Below are 16,684 nucleotides of genomic sequence, written 5' to 3'. Positions count from 1 at the left end.
GTTGTCCAAATTCGAGTGCATCCTCAACAATTTTGACCTACGGGAGTTCGTCACAATCCCTCATCACCAACCTCTCGTGGATGCCCAAGTTGATGTGACCCAAGACTCCTCAATTTTGTAGGATCGGCTCAATGCTAGGGCTCGCTCATTTCTCTTTTTGAGTTGTAAAGATTCTATGCCCGTGCATGTAAGACATATCCACGCCACTACCAAGGTCTAGACCCAATTGGCATCCTTATATGTCATGTTTGGACATTCAAGCATCAAATGACCATTGAGTTGAAGCTAAGACCTCTCTATGTTGTAGATTTCCCTACAATGAAGAACCATATTAACCACATGGAGGAGATTTGAGATGAGCTTCCATCCCTTGGTAAGATTGTAATTTCAAAACACCTTGCTATGACGCTTCTCTCACTTCTCCTACCACTGAAGTATGGTGTCTTCTATATGAGTCTTCTCACCTCTCCTACATGGGATACTATCACTTGGGAGGAGCTAGTCCCTATGGTGCTAGAGTAAGATGTGTGTCACAAGGAGAGAGATTTTTGCAGAGCCAGTGCACAAAGCAGGGCTTTTCCAAGATCATTTTGGCGTAAAGGACAATCCAAGCAGAAAGGAAACAAGAGGTCAAAGTAGTCGAAGTCATCTTCCAACTCAAATATAGACATTGAAGAAAAGTGCAAAGGATATTCCAAGTGTCCACATTTTAGGGAGACCGCATACCAAGAAGAAGCATTGGAAAAAGTACTCACCTTCATCCAAGAGCGAAGGAAGAGTGATGACAAAACCTCCATCTACATCTACCTCTACATCCACCATTTTGACAAACTTCCTTTTCCTTCACATCCACCAATTGGAGGGATCTTCTTTGGCTATCTTGTCTTCAAAAATGCCTTCGACGACCAAGAGAGGTGCTTGGAGTCACTTGACTCTAGCTCCAAGATCTCTATGCTCAAGAGGATAGAGTCACTCTTTGTGACATCTCATTGATGCCTATTTGTGGTGTTGGCATCTTGCCTCTACTTTCCAACCATCCATCTCAAAGATCTGTATCAACCTCTTTAAATCCATAACATTACAAGACTCCATACCCAGATTCTTCATTGAGCAAGCCATATTTCTTTACAACTCTACAGCACAAGCCATTCTTACAACACATTGGTAAGAGGAGGTCTTTATCAGCTCCATTCTCCTTCTAGTGTGAAGGCCCTGTTGAGCTAAAAAAGCATTAGCTTGTCTTAAATAGTCCTAAAACACACTTAATCAATGAAAAGACCTCATTTTAAAAAGAAACACGATCTCAGAGAGTTATTGTGTCTCATATACAAAACCCTAATTTGGGTGCCCCAAACTTTCTATAAATAAGCATGCAACCCACCACTCTCCCTCAATCTCGTTTTGCAAGTTTCAGAGCCATATCTCTGCTATCCACACCCCGTTTACGAAGGACATAGCAGTTAGAGCTTCCCCTAGCCATCTGCTACCATTTGGCGCTTAATTCCAGCCTTTGCCTTCACTCTGCAATTGTCGCTTGGTACCCTAGAACTGTCGCCTACAGTCGGATTGTTGCTTTTGATATTGACATCATCATTCAGTGATGGGCCGACAAACTGGAGTTGTCGCCCTCACATTCCCTCTGCTTTACATGCTACATTTACAGTTTTTGGCTGCCACCCTAACTTTCTCTCTTCTCTATCTGTTGCGTTTGTATCCAACAACTATCGCCCAATTTTTCTCTCTCCTCAAATATCTATGTTCTGTGTGTGTGTGTGTGTGTGTGTGTGCGCGCGCGCGCGCGCATACTACACTTCCAAGGGTGACAGGCTATAGGTGGGAGTCAGCTTGCAGAAAGGAGACACGCACAGACCATAGTAATCGCAGGTCGGGAGAAGTGGCAATGTTATTTAGGGAGGAGCTACTACAAGTGATCCAGGTAGTCCGCAGAGATGAGCGGGCTAGATACATGTGGGTGAGAGTGCGTGGTGAGAAACGCACTTTGTATGTTGCCATATGCTATTTTCCCCCTATGAAGTCCCGATACGCCCCACCCAAGGGGCAATCACCATATGTGGCTTTGGATGAGGATATTTGGGAGTTCTCGAAGGAGGGAGAGGTTATCTTACTAGGAGACTTTAATGCCAAGACAGCCTCCCATCAGGTGTCTTTCTTTGATGCATCTGAGGAGATGCTACAGGAGCAGGATGTGTCATAGCTACAGCTGGAGAGGACATCTCAGGATATGGAGGAAGTCACCGAATATGGGAGATACCTTGTGGAGATGAGCACAGCACACAGGTTGGCCATTCTTGATGGCCTAGCTAGATACCCCCTATCCGGCACCTTCACATGTTATCCTCATTGATATGGTGCCAGCATAGTAGACTATGTTCTTGCCCCACCGATGTTGATATCTCACATCTAGGACCTCTCAGTATCCCCACGCCTTCTCGGAGTCGCAATGGATCATGCCTGCCTATCATTCACCATCAACCTCCAATTCACTGACATACAAACCCATCATGCAGCTCACCGGCACCCAAGATATCTCTTTTCCAGAGAGATAGAGGATACCTACAAGGTGGAAATCCTTAGATTGTTACATGATGCAGACCCCGACGTTCCATTACAGGAGCTGACTCAGCAGTTCAATGAGGCCGTACACATTGCTACAGGTGTAGCCTTCCCACACTCATGACCCACACAGAGTCTCCACCAGGGTAACAGCTCAGAACAGCTAGTATGATGATGAGTGCCGTGAGACCAGGGCACGGCTACAAAGAGAGATAGCACTGGGATCCACTACCCACAGACAAGCACATATACTCTTTAGACGCCTCACACGGTGGAAGAAGAGAACATTCTTGGCCCAGCTGGAGCGAGATCTATATTAGTTATTCTTGAGCCAGGACTCTAGAGAGGCTTAGAGGCTTTTCAGAGAGCATTGCCCGACCACACCTATTATGTCCACTGCTGTATGGGAGGAGTATGCACCTAGTCTTTATACTGTGGAGGGTCAACCACCTCTTCTTGGCCCACTTGAGCCTTGTCCAGAGACCACCACTTTCTTTACAAAAAGTAGGGTTCGAGAGGCCATTAACAGACTTAGCAGAGAAAAGGCACAAGATCACGATGGATTAGTAGCCGAGCACTTGATCCATGCTAGAGATTTGGTGGCAAGATTCCTAGCTTACATGTTTAACAGAGCCATGTGTGAAGGCCTACCAAAAAGCTGGACCACGAATACTATTGTGCCTATCCTCAAGTCAGGGGACCCTACTCTACCCAGTAACTATTAGACTATCATGGTTGGGCATACATTGGCTAAGTTATGTGCATCCATCCTTGAGCATGAGTTAAGTAGGTGAGCAGAGATGTGGGGTCTTAGAGCACAGGGACAGGCTGGCTTTAGGAGAGGCTTCTCCACATTGGATCGCATCCTCACACTCAAAGTGATCATTGAGGAGGGAAGGGCCCATGGCCAATGGACCTACTGCTGCTTTGTGGACTTCAGCAAAGCCTTTGACACAGTACCGAGAGACAGGCTAATAAATAGATTGCATACCATGGGAGTACCAAAAGAGCTCAGTTGGGGTATTTTGGCACTATATGAGAGAGTTGTGGACAGAGTCCGGACACCTAAGGGCCTTTCGGCACCTATTTACTCCACCATCGGGGTGAAGCAAGGATGCCCCCTCTCTTCGACATTATTTGGCCTGTACATTGATAGGATTGCTGACTACATTTCACAGGAAGGAGATAGAGGAGCTCCACTAGCTGGAGCTTAGATACCTCTCCTACTGTATGCAGATGACATTGTATTGATAGCTGACTCTCCAGAGGGTCTATAGAGACACTTGGATGCACTACACTCCTATACTTTGGACAGTGGGCTTTCAATGAACCTTGATAAAACCAAGGTAATGGTATTTAATACTACACCACAGTGGGTCACGAGATCAGCACCTAAATTCACATATGGATCTGAGGAGCTGGAGTATGTGGATTCTAATACATACCTAGGAGTCTTATTCACATGGCCCACCTTTTCTATGCGAGAGGCAGCAGACACTAGACTGACTCACGAATACACATCACTCGGTGGTTTGGAGAGGATGTACTCACAGGTGCAATTCCAAGAGCCTCGTACCAAGCTGGCTCTTCAATACACTAGTCACATCCACACTACTTTATGGAGTACAGATATGGGGGTTGAGTCTTGATCACCGTAGCAGATCAAGGCGCACTTATGACATATGGAGATCGATGGAGAAACCCCTAGTGTCCATGATATCCAGGATGATCAAATGTAAGACCTTGGTGCCACATGAGATCATTAGAGCCGAGCTAGCAACTACACCAATTGTGGTAGAGACCCTCAGCCGATCGATCGCATACATGCATAGCCTATGGGACTTACCCAGACACAGATATGCACGATTGGCCCTTGAGTCCTCTAGGCTGCACGGTTGGCCCTTGAGTCCTCTAGGCAGCTTGCCAAAGAGGGTGATACTTCATGTTGGTATGCACAGATGTCGGCCTGGTTTGAGCTGCATGGCTTTAGCATGGACAAGTTACCCCCCTTCCAGTACTCCCTTGATGCACCATCTCTTGATCTGAGCAGGTTAGAGATCCGCAAGATCATCAGGATGGATCTTACCCAGTTGGATATCAAGCGGACATGGTTGATGCCAGGGCAAGAGCTAGGGACAAAGATGGCTTTCTACCGTGTGCATTTCCTTCATACTACAGATGATGGATTTATTGTTCGCCCAGGATACATGGACACCCACCTTTCCCATGGGATCAAATGTACTATTGGCCAATTGCGCACCTCCTCACATCAGCTAGAGATTGAGACTAGCACGTATAGATCCATCCCACTAGAGGAGCGCATATGCCAGATATGCCAATTAGAGCCAGAGACAAAGGAGCATTATATTTGCCGTTGCCCAGCGTATTATGAGGTCCGTGGTCATTTCCACTGTCTCTTTAGAGACGGATTTGGACCACTATCCAGAGTCATGGATTTTACCGATCACCGATACCTTGGCCTCTTTCTTCTTGAGATACGACGGCTTCGTGACATGCGCCTCAAGAGTACAGCTGCCCCAAGACATCGAGGCCCTTCACAGAGACAGCTCACAGACTTCTTTGCAAAGGAGACTCAAAAGACTTCAATACAGTTACTGCCACAGTCCACACGAGAGCCTCTCTCTCCACCACAGTCCACACACAAACAAGGAGTATTGATTGATCAAGCGGTTCAGCTTAGTCGATCCAGACATCCTAGGCCTCAGCATAGACACTGATGACACCTTCATAGGCGGATAGAGGGGATTATTGTTTGGGTTAGAGCTAGGTCCTCCATACCCACATGAGATTGTACCATTTGGAGCTCATTGTTACTAGATAGAGCTCTACGTTTTACACCTAGCTATAGTTAGTTTCCTTTCTTATTTTGCTTTGTGAGCTCTACGTTTTACACCTAGCTATAGTTAGTTTCCTTTCTTATTTTGCTTTGTGCTACATATATATTTTACCCAGACAGTTGTACCATCATACACATGATTGTAACTCATGGTCTCATAGGTCATTTTGGTCTTTTATAGACGTTAATATATCATTTCATTTCATTTCATCTCTCTCTCTCTCTCTCTCTCTCTCTCTCTCTCTCTCTCTCTCTCTCTCTCTCTCTCTCTCTCTATCATTTGCATCAAATCCAGCCTTCCTTGGTTGTGTTTCCTAGTGTTCGACACTCGAAGGCTGCCTTTGCTATGATTCGAGATCCATTCAGAGTACGACACACTCTATAGCTCATAACCTCTACCTTAATCCCAACGATACAAGACTTCGAGGTTCAATATTTACTACATAGTGTTTTTGTAGTTTCATTCACTTTATTATTCATTGTGTTCAATGTCTTTGAGCTACCCTAACCCTAACTATATTTTGTTTTTATCAGTCTGTGCTTTGTTGTATACTTGGTTTTGTATTTTCTATGTCCTGCACTTGTTCCATACAAGGTTATCCACTCATGGAAGGCTCGTAACACCTACACTATTGTCGAGCTTATTGAGGGCTTATTGCCTAAGTTTCACTATCAGCTTCAACATTTCGACTTAACATCCGAGTATTAGGCACACTTGACTAACCGCTACGCGGCTAGGGATAGGACCCGTTGCATCAATTTGGATCATGTGCTTCAAAATTTCAAAATCACGGATAAGGATAACTTGAGTATCAGTATCTCCTCGCTAAGTTCTCAACCATTGGGATCCTAAGTCCTCTGCGATAAAGTTATCATGTTCCTTCACAACTTGCCAAGAAAATATTTCCATTTTGTGCAGCAAGTGATTTCACAACCTTAGATCTCCACATTTTATGAGTTTGAGTGTCAGTTGTTGCATTACACATGGTTGTTCGATCAATTTCATAACACGTTCTCAATAGAGGGGACTCTAGTTGCATCTTCTCAGAGGGGCAACAGGGCAAAGGTATACAAAACTCGAATCAAAATCAAAATCAAAATCAAACCAAGGCTAGTGAATCCCAAGGAACCACTCAATCCACGCTCAAACCTGGATGGTAGAATCTACCTAACAAGAATAGGTATTGTCAACATTGTCAAAAGGCTGGCCATTATGACAACGAGCGTTGATCTAAGGCAAGAGGCACACAATCAAAATAAAAGAATCAAACCCCCGCACCCCAATCAAGTAGCCCCCAACAAGGGAAGTAAGGTGGTGGCAACCCCTAGCAAGTAGGGGCAATGACGAGGCTAAACCTACACTGCCACCAGTCAGTCATCACAATTCGTGAACTACTCAACTCGAAAGGGTTTGTTTGACTAGTCTATAGAGGCCCACATCATCTCCTTAGAGACATTGGATGCGAATCTCATTTACATTTATGAGTTGCCCTCCTAATGAGGTGCCTATAGAGGCCTACTCATCACAATCGAGCACGTCACCACCTGTTTGACTTGTGGACAATGGAGCTACCCATTACATGACTCCTAGAGTAGACATTTTCATTTCCCAAGCCCTCGCAGCCGAGAGTGTTCACATAGAAAACAACTCCTCGGTCAAGGTTCAGGCCCAAGGTCACATTATTCCCACTAATTTGGGTCTAGATCTCACTTCACTAGGTGATGTCTATCATGTCTCCCAACTTGGGGTGAACGTGTTGTCCGTTCAGCAACTTTGCCAGTTGGGGTAAGCAGTTTCCTTCAAAACAACCACAGTCGAGGTCCTAGACTCTTAGATTGGTTTAGTGATTGCTCAAGGCAAGGCACAGGCCAATGGCCTTTACCACATGACACATTTTCTTATTGAGCCGCCTGCCGATGATTTGGAGTTTCATTGCCTCGAAGCTTTGGCCACCACACAAGAATCCACGGACTTTGAGCATCTTTAAGATTTTCACTTAGAAAACTTGAGCTACAACTGTTGTCACATCAAGGGATGGTTGAGGGTCTTCCACGCCTAAAACTATCTCAAGAGGTCTGTAAAGCATATCAACTAGATAAGCAACATCATACACCCTTTCCTCAGCAGTCTATCACTCATGCTGCGGAACCCCTTAGACTCATTCATATCGATCTTTATGGTCCCACATCCACTGCTACCTTGAATGGCGTGCTATACTTCCTTTTGATAGTGGATGATTTCCCTAGATACATATGGGTGTACTTCCCCAAGCAAAAGTTTGATGCTTTCACTCATTTCAATGCTTGGGTATTGCTGGTTCATAGCTAGAATGGTTGTCATGTGGATACTATAAGGAGTAATTATGGTGGCAAGTTTACCTCCCATGAGTTCTGTGAGTTTCTACAGGAGCATGACATTGCACACCAACTCACCTCTACCAACTCTCTTGCACAGAATGGAGTCCTAGAGCGTAGAAATTGAACAGTCCTGGATATAGTACACTCTATGATGTTCGCAGCAAAGCTCCCTGATCGCCTTTAAGTCGAGGTTGTTAATACTTCAGTGTATATCCTCAACAAATGTCTAATTGCAACGGTCCCTAAAAAGACTCTATACAAGGCATTTTTTGGCTCTCAGCCTCTTATTTCTCACTTCAAAGTGTTCGATAGTTGTGCTTATATGCACACCCTTCATGACAAGATAGGAAAGCTCACCCCTCAAGCAGATCTCTTAATCTTTATGAGCTATTCTTCTAAAGCAAAAACCTATTGTTTGTTCAATCCTCAAACAAACAAGGTAATCATTAGAAGGGATGTCGCTTTTGATGAGAGGGACATCGTATAGTCCTCTGCACTAGACTCTTCATCCTCACCTCCGCTCTCATAATTTGAGATTGTGCCTACTGAGCCAAGTCTACTGCCCACTCCAGGACTTCTAGTAGATACTTTAGCTCTCAAGCCTCCTCCATGAGACCCGTTACCTTGCTAGTACCAGCAAACCATGCGGGATTTGGGAATCCTTCCACTGATTTCACTCCGAAGAGCCCTCGAAGGTCTGCTCTGCTTGCCCCTCAGGCTTTATATACATCACTAATTACATTGCACATTGCACATTGTGAGACAGACAATTGGAAGGAGGCTCTCCAAGACCCTCTGTAGCATGAGGCCATGGAAAAGAAACTGGATAGTATTGATTGCAATGGGACTTGGACATTGGTGGATCGTCCTTGTCAAAAACTAGTCATCGGGACAAAGTGAACTTTTAGGACCAAGCTACAAGTTGATGGCACTTTAGACAATTACAAGTCTTGCCTTGTAGTGCAAGGTTTCATTCAAAAGCTTGGCATTGACTATGAAGAAACCTTCGCATCTACCGCTCCATTGACATCATTTCATTTGTTGGTTGTGCTCCCCTCTCACCACGATTGGTCAATCTATCAAATGCACGTCAAAAGTGCCTTTTTGAATGGTCATTTGGAGAAGGAAGTCCATATGGAGCAACCTCTTCTTCCACTCACCGGACTGACAAGGTATTTCACTTGTGGAAAGCTCTTTATGAACAGAAGGAAGCACCGAAGTCTTAGTACCAAAAGATAGATAAGTTCTTACAGACTTATAGATACCATTCTAGCCCCTATAATCCAAATCTATACGTGCGCACCACTAGCAAAGGGGTCAGCTATATCCTACTCTATGTTGATGATATATTACTCACTGGCTCAGATTCTGCAGCTATAGCAAAAATTAAGACATAGCTTTGCGATACGTTCGAGACGACCGCCGACTTAGGTTTGTTGTCTTATTTCTTGGGGATGGAGATGTTCGATCCGAAGAAAGTATCTTTCTATCATAGCAGAAGTACACCCTACAACTGGTGGAACAGTATAACACTAATCAGACACAATCCGTGGCCACACATCTAGGTCCCACTGTCCATCTGTAGAAGGATACCTCGAGTCAACCTTTTGATGCTCACACCTGTTGTTCTGTTGTAGGAAAATTACTTTGGTTGATTCATACTAGGCTAGATCTTGCATTCTCAATTAGTTTGCTTAATCAGTATTCTAATGCACCTAAAATATCTCATACCAATTTCTTGTCTGTGTGTGTTAAGATATTTAAGATGTATCTATAATTATGGACTAACTTTTTGTCATAGTTTATGCTTATAGGGGTATACTAATTCTAATTGGGCAGGAGATACTGACACCTGACATTCCATGGAGGCTACCTCTCTACCTTGGCCACAACACCCATCTCTTGGGCTAGCCGTAAGGAGAAGACAGTGGCGGCTTCCACGATCTAGGTAGAGTATCGGGCCCTCTTCGATGGTACTATGGAGGCCATCTATCTTAGGAACTTGTTGGCCACACTTCAATTTCTTTGTGAGTAGCCTACAGTTGTCTACTATGACAACCAGAGTGCCATTTCCCTTGCGGGCAATCCTATCATCACCCCTTGAACATAGCACGTAGCTGTTCATTTTCATTTCACTAGAAAGCAGGTTGAGCTCGGCACCATACACCTAGAGTTTGGGCCGACCTGTGATAATTTTGCTGATATTTTGACCTACGCGGTCAATAGACCAGTGTTGAGAAACCACTTCTTCAATTTACACAATTCATTTAGGGTTTCACATTGAAAGCCCCAAAAAGGGATGGTATCCACCTTTTGGCCACTTTTTTAGTGGGTGCCCACACAATGGTACGCCAACCTAGACAGCTTATGTATATAAATAGGCAATCACTTCATTCATTCTTCACCCCGCTACTCTTCAATCATTCTTCACCCCTCTTCCTCCGTCATCCGACACCCTTTCCTTCTCTCATCAACCCCTTCCACTACCCTCACACCTCTATAGAAGGACATTGCGGTTCATGGTTGTCTTCACCCTTTCTCTTCTGCTTTAGACGCCCTGTTCCAGCATCAGGCCTTCGCATGTGACAACAGTTTGGAACCCTCCAAGAGCAGGTGATAGCAGTCTGAGATCCTTATGGTGTAGATGACAGCATACAAGAGGAGCCAGCAGTCTTTCTGGTGGTCCTAGGCTATAGGTGACAACTTCCATGGCTGTTTGAACAAGGTAGTAGCAGTTTTTTCAACATTTCTCGCAAACTTTGAAATTTCTCTCTCTGCAATATTCTCTCTCATCCCCTAGCCATCAAAGGTGGAGATATTGAAAAATCTTTGTTATAAACCCTAATTTACAACAGAAATTAGGATTTGACAACCACCTTGGGATGCATTCCCAGAATTGAGGGCCTAGGACTTGAATTCCAATAACTGAAATTGAGAAAATTTAGTGAGATTCAAGAGACCAACCAGCCAATATCAGATTTGGGGCTGTCTTAGCAGGGTAAAGGCTACAGCACACTATATTCAAACTCATGGGATTAATGTTGGTCATGCAAGTGCTCCATATAGTGCTGGTCATAAGGAAAAATCCAGCTAGTGATGCTTGCAATGTATGGGAAAATATATCTTGGTATAGTTGATAGTACGCAAATTCCCATACATAGTCACATTGCAATGGTCCAAAGTATGCAAACGAGAATGTTTCCTAATGCACTTGGTGCTCCTAGCATGTCAAGTATATATGAAGGGCTAAGACAACCGAATGCAATGTTGCATATTAGTTAAGTTGGAATTGCAGTAGTGTGAAAGTATAAAGCATTGCAATGCTTAAGGGCAAGAAAGGCTTACAACCTAGTGGAGGTTTGAGGCAAGTAAAGTTAGAGATAAAGTTTCAATATATTTCTTGGTGAAGCTTCAACATTGTTCCACCAATAGATGCAAAGTGGATAGAAAAGGATGACTTGGTAGACCATCCTAAGTTGTTGCAACTTTACTAAGATGCTTTTCAGTTAGAGCTGCGGGCTCAATTAGGTTCAATAGGACAGGGGTCCAAAGCATTGCCTAATGCTCAAGGGAGAGGTAGCAATTCCACTCCGCCAGTTGTGGATAGCTCTCGTATGTAATGGATCTAGGATGTATTCAGCATGCATCCAAGGTACTGTGTTAACAGTATGTTTGCCATGAGATCACTATTCAGTGTACTAGTCACTGTGAGATATATGCAGATGAGTATGAGTTTCAACGAGACATTGAAACTATACTTTTGTATTGGTTCATGATCAGTTGGACATGAGTTTTTGCCCCCATTTTAAAACAAAAATTCTGATTAGTTTTAGCTCAGTTTTTTATTCAATTGAGAACCGTATATTGTCACTTTCGAAATCAGTTTTGCATCACCTTTTTGCATCAATTGCTGATCAGTTTTTGCAATCAATTTGGAATCACATTTGCAATAGTTTGTGATCAGTTCTCAGATCAACAAGTGATCAATTATGATTAGATTACACTTAGTTTCAATGGTTTATAGCTGGCTCCTTGGATAGAAGCATGTGAGTAAATGCCATCGAGAGTTTCAGCCATGATTTATGCTAAAAATATGCTTTACTATGGTTCTAAAGTCAGAACAATTGAGAAACATCAGTTATGGATACATCTAATGGGTTTCCAGTAACATTTTTGGACTTATTTTCAGATTTATGTTATGTTTATGCTGCCTATAAATTCTCAACAAGGTTTAGGGCATATGGCATGGTTAGACAATAGTAGCCAATGTTGTGATTGTGATGCCTTATGGAAATTTCAGTACAGTATGCTTTTCCTTTGACACAATGTAGTGCAATTGAGGACAATTGCAAGGATTTCAAAGGGGAGGTATATCATGGGGACATGAAATTTTGAGATGCTCTAATCTAGCCAATAACATTCGATTAAGATATTAATCAAATGTGCAAGGTTGTTTAACACATGTGATGCACATGGCAATTATTTTATGATAACAAGCCAAAGACCCAAAGGATGCAATGGTCAATGGTTATCAAATGTGCAAGGTTGTTTAACACATGTGATGCACATGGCAATTATTTTATGATAACAAGCCAAAGACCCAAAGGATGCAATGGTCAATGGTTATCAAAGGGCAAAAGTTGTAATAAGTTATGCCTGACATGTACTAGGTGGTACTCAGTGTAAGATTCGGGCCTAGCCTAATTTATTGGCCACTATTGTTAGTGGTGATATTAGAGACTAGGCATTAATTAACTAATTAATGCCAACCTAAGGGCCAATAACTGCTCAAGTATACTTGCAAGACAAATTGACCTAGCCAATTTAATTATTGGCTGGTGAAGTAAAGGTGTCATTCACCCAAATGATTCAAGGACTGCCTTTGATTCTTGTTGCATGTATAAGATCCATTTCTTCAAAGTTGCATGACCAATGCCAAGTTCCCACACACACACACACACACACATACACACCCCCCTAAAAAAACAATCAATTTTTTCTTTTTTTAAGGACCCAGAGAATCATCAAAGGACCCTCAGCCAAACTCTAAAATGAAGTGTACCCCAAGTGGAAAGAAAAGCATCTCTCCTCCTCCTAGTTGTCCACATCCGACAGACGGGTAAACTCGTCTGAAGGAAATTTGGAACACTCTACTAGTTGTCCACAGCCATGTGGTTTGTACATATTTTCATGCTTTGGTATATGGCTTCCATTTCCAAAACAAATTGTCTCTAAGTTAATATGTTCTTCTTTTTATTCAATTCATTGTATACACCAGCTTCATTGTTTTGCTTCTATTGCTCTATCTCTATCTCAGATGGTATCAAAAGACCAAGTCAATTGGTCCAGATGCTTCTGTTGTTCTCTGCCTAATGTTAGACATCTATTCCACCTTGCCCAACTGCTTTTAGAGACCCTGGAAGCTTGTGCTTTCCTAAATCTTCACTCGGTTGGTCTGGGCATGTCATCTTCAGCTAGGTGACTTCATATAGCTTCTAGAAAAATTGTTTTCACCCTACCTTGTGCTGTTGTGCAATTGTTTTTGGTCATTTCTACAATCATCGACCCGCTTTGACTTCCAATGATGCTCATTTTTTGTTCTACAGTGACATCTTGGCATGGTATACACTTAAAGGGAAGGTTTATGTGTGTTGGTTGTTATCCCTGAGGTCACCACATTCACTTCACTTGATGATCTCTTCTCTTGAACTATTATCTCTTGCTTAAATTGTCAAACTATGCCCCAGGTATTCTCTCTAAAACCCTACTTATCTTCTCTTCATATCATCTATCAATGGCTCATCCATGCTTTGACATTGATGGCAAGCTTAAAGGCTCTGACTATCTAACTTGGAGTGTGGTGACCAAAGCTTGGTTTGTACAAACACAAATCTAGAACATTGTTTCAGGCTCTACCCCTCACCTCCGACTACCCTTTCCTCTTCAATCTCCTTGAAACAAATACAACTTTGAGAAAGCATCCCTAGATTGGGACACAAATGATATCAAAGCATACTCCACACTCTTTTGCCGTTAAAAGGAGCCCTATAGGCACATTATCTCCTGTGGAACATCTCTAGAAGCATGCTCAAAGCTCCAACTCTTAATACAACTACTAATCATGTGTCTAATCACCAGGGCTTCAATTAATGGGCACAGATCCCAAGATGGCTGAGAAACCCTGGTTTCTCCTATAAATTAGGATATTGACATGAATTTGCATTGCTGCCCACCTTCAACTACTGAGGAACACAGAACATCAAGAAAGATGAGAAATGCCTGAGGAGAGAGAAGATTCTGCACTCTGTCACCCGAAGGGGGCTCAAAAAGCAGCCATGTGCTCATTAGCAGCTCTTGATCAGGTCTATTGCTGCTTGAGAGCTCCAGAATGCTGTTGCCAGCCCAAATCTGCAGTTGCTAGCTGACTTGGATGCCCAAGAAGTTGTCAACTGCTGCCAATAGACCTTGCAATGGATGCCAAGGCCCAGACCTGCTCTCCCTTGGCTGGAAGTCCCTTGTGCAGTAGTCAACAGCTGCAGAATGGCCTCTGTCTGTTCTCAGCCAGCCCCAAACAGGCTGTATCCGATTTGCATGGGCAAGTCCCTTCCTTGGCTGCCAAGTGACACAGTTTCCAAAGTGAAACTCAGCCTCTTGACTCAACTTCCAGCGAGTTATAGATGGCTTTTTGCAATTAAAATTCCTCTTGTGCCTGCCCATTAATTGCCTCAACCCACACACATTTAACGTGCTAAGCACTTTGAGCTTGAAAGTTGTTTTAACTCTCATTTGGCCTTACCTTAGCATTAAATGTTTAATTTTTGCCTAGCCCAACACCAGGCACCCCACAAGTACCTATCCAACATAACAACACACAACTTTTGTTGATGTCCCCCAATGCATGACTCAGGTTTTGGACCTGTCACCATGCCAAACATTAACTTGCACTTCACATGTGAATCTCACATTGCACAACTTAATAATATCAAAGCTAAGCATTCAAAATATATACAAACCTCCCCCTTAAATCCTTGCAATCATCTATGATTACATTGCAAGGAAACAAAAGCAAAAGTACTTAACTTGGAAAGCATAAGACATCATAGTCAAACAACATCGGCCGCTTGTGCTCAACCATGCTCATGCCGGATGCATCCATAAACTAATAGTAAACCCTAAACTGAGCACAAATCATGCTTGTACTATCACTAGCATCACATAGCATTGTTGTCAAACATATATCAGCTGAAAACCACTCATATCTAATGTAAATATGTAGTCTCAAAGCTATAGTGAAAACTATACTCATCTACATACTAATTGCAATGACTAGTACACTAAATAGTGACCTCATTGCAAACATACTATCAGCAAATGATACCTTGGATGTGAACTGAGTACATCAAAGATCTAGTATATACATCAGTTGTCCCAATAGAGTGGAAGTGCTACATTCCCTTTGAGTATTAGGTAATACTCTAGACATCTCACTCCAGTGAACTTGAAGGAGCCCAATCTAAAGTCCTCTTAAGCTGAAATGCATCAATCTAAAGCTGCAACAACTAAGGATGGTCTAGCAAATCACCCTCTCCTATCCATTTCGCATCCACAAGTGAATAATTCTAAATTTTCATCAAGAAACATCTAGAAACTTTGCCCCTTACCTTTCTTTCCTTATGTGTCAAAATCCACCCAAGCACCAAAATCTCATCTAGCTCCTCAATCTCTAACTAAATTTCAATAGATACATCCTCTAGTACATCTCCATGAAAAAGGTCTTAGTAGGCTCACATGAAAAGCATTATGTATCTTCCAATGTTGAGGTAATTTCAGCCGCTATGTGACATCACTTAACTTCTCCAACACCTGGAAGGGCCCATAATAACACATATTCAGCTTAGGATACAAATGCTCTTTGTTTTTTATCTTTTTCAGCCTTAACTTTTCGAAACATAGCACTAGCCAATCACCCTCTCCAAATACTAATACACATTTGTTGCAATCAGTTGCCCTCTTTTGCTTCTCTTGAGACCTTTGTAGTGCTTGCTTGACCTTCTAATAGGCTACATCCATGTTCTCGACATATCTATCAACCTCAAATGTCTTATCCTTCTCCACAATCTCAAAGGAGCCTTACCAATGAAACTATGCACTGTGTTGTAAGCAAACTCAATGAATGGCAGGAACTATTCCCATTGTGATTGATGCTTAGAAACATAGTATCTCAAGAGATCCAAGACTATAGAATTTGCTTCCTCAAATTGTCCATCAATCTATGGATAGAATAACAATTATATAAATCGGCTAATGAAACATGTCTATCTGGCAAAGGGAGAGTAGTCCCCACTTAAAACCAACCTTCCTCGAAGAGGGTGGTAATGACCTGGTCAATCAACAATTACAGTAGCAAGTAAATAATTACATCAAGCTGAAATGCACAATTTACCACTTAATCTCGGACAATGGACAGCCTTGTTAGCCTGCTCTTTATCATTCTCAGTCTGTCATCTCCTGGTTGTGAGCTCCTGTCAGAGTCTGACAGGAGACAGAGGAGCTCTGTCAGTTCATTTTGTGGCTGTCCTGGTTATCCAGCAGCCTGTGGGTGTCATACAGCCCAAACTGGGCTGTTTTTTGTGCAGTCTGCCCATTTTCTGGGCAGTCGGCCAGATCTGGCCAAAGTCGGCCAGATCTGGCCAAAGTCGGCCAGATCTGGCTGGTCGGCCAAATCTGGCCAGGTCGGCCAGATTTGGCAGGTCGGCCAGTTTTCTGGCCTGGGGACTATATATAGCAGCCCCCCCCAGTCATTCCAGCATTATGCTCTGCAGGTTCAGCACTGTCTCCGTCATCTCCGTCCCCGGCATTGGTGCTGCCACTGCTTCCAGTCTGTCCTGGTCCCCT

At 43.1% G+C, this 16,684-nt stretch overlaps 2 protein-coding genes and 1 pseudogene across 2 annotated transcripts in view; 2 read left to right on the top strand and 1 right to left on the bottom strand.

The window, feature by feature from the left end:
- Positions 1-16,684, bottom strand: part of MIA40 (Cox19-like CHCH family protein) — a 140,721-nt gene that overhangs the window by 92,065 nt on the left and 31,972 nt on the right. The gene's annotated exons all lie outside the window — the stretch shown is intronic.
- On the top strand, positions 1,967-2,698 carry LOC148033061 (uncharacterized; annotated as a pseudogene).
- Positions 4,603-5,312, top strand: LOC148033060 (uncharacterized). Its single transcript, XM_087683858.1, has one exon. The coding sequence runs from the start codon at positions 4,650-4,652 to the stop codon at positions 5,310-5,312; it is 663 nt and encodes a 220-aa protein (XP_087539984.1). The 5' UTR covers positions 4,603-4,649.

The sequence above is a fragment of the Lygodium microphyllum genome, chromosome 8, assembly GCF_053477565.2.
Source record: "Lygodium microphyllum isolate KBCC chromosome 8, Lygodium_microphyllum_v1.1.10, whole genome shotgun sequence".
Classification (NCBI taxonomy): Eukaryota; Viridiplantae; Streptophyta; class Polypodiopsida; order Schizaeales; family Lygodiaceae; genus Lygodium; species Lygodium microphyllum.
The sequence above is the reverse complement of the archived record's forward strand: the minus strand, read 5'-3'. Positions and strand labels throughout refer to the sequence as shown.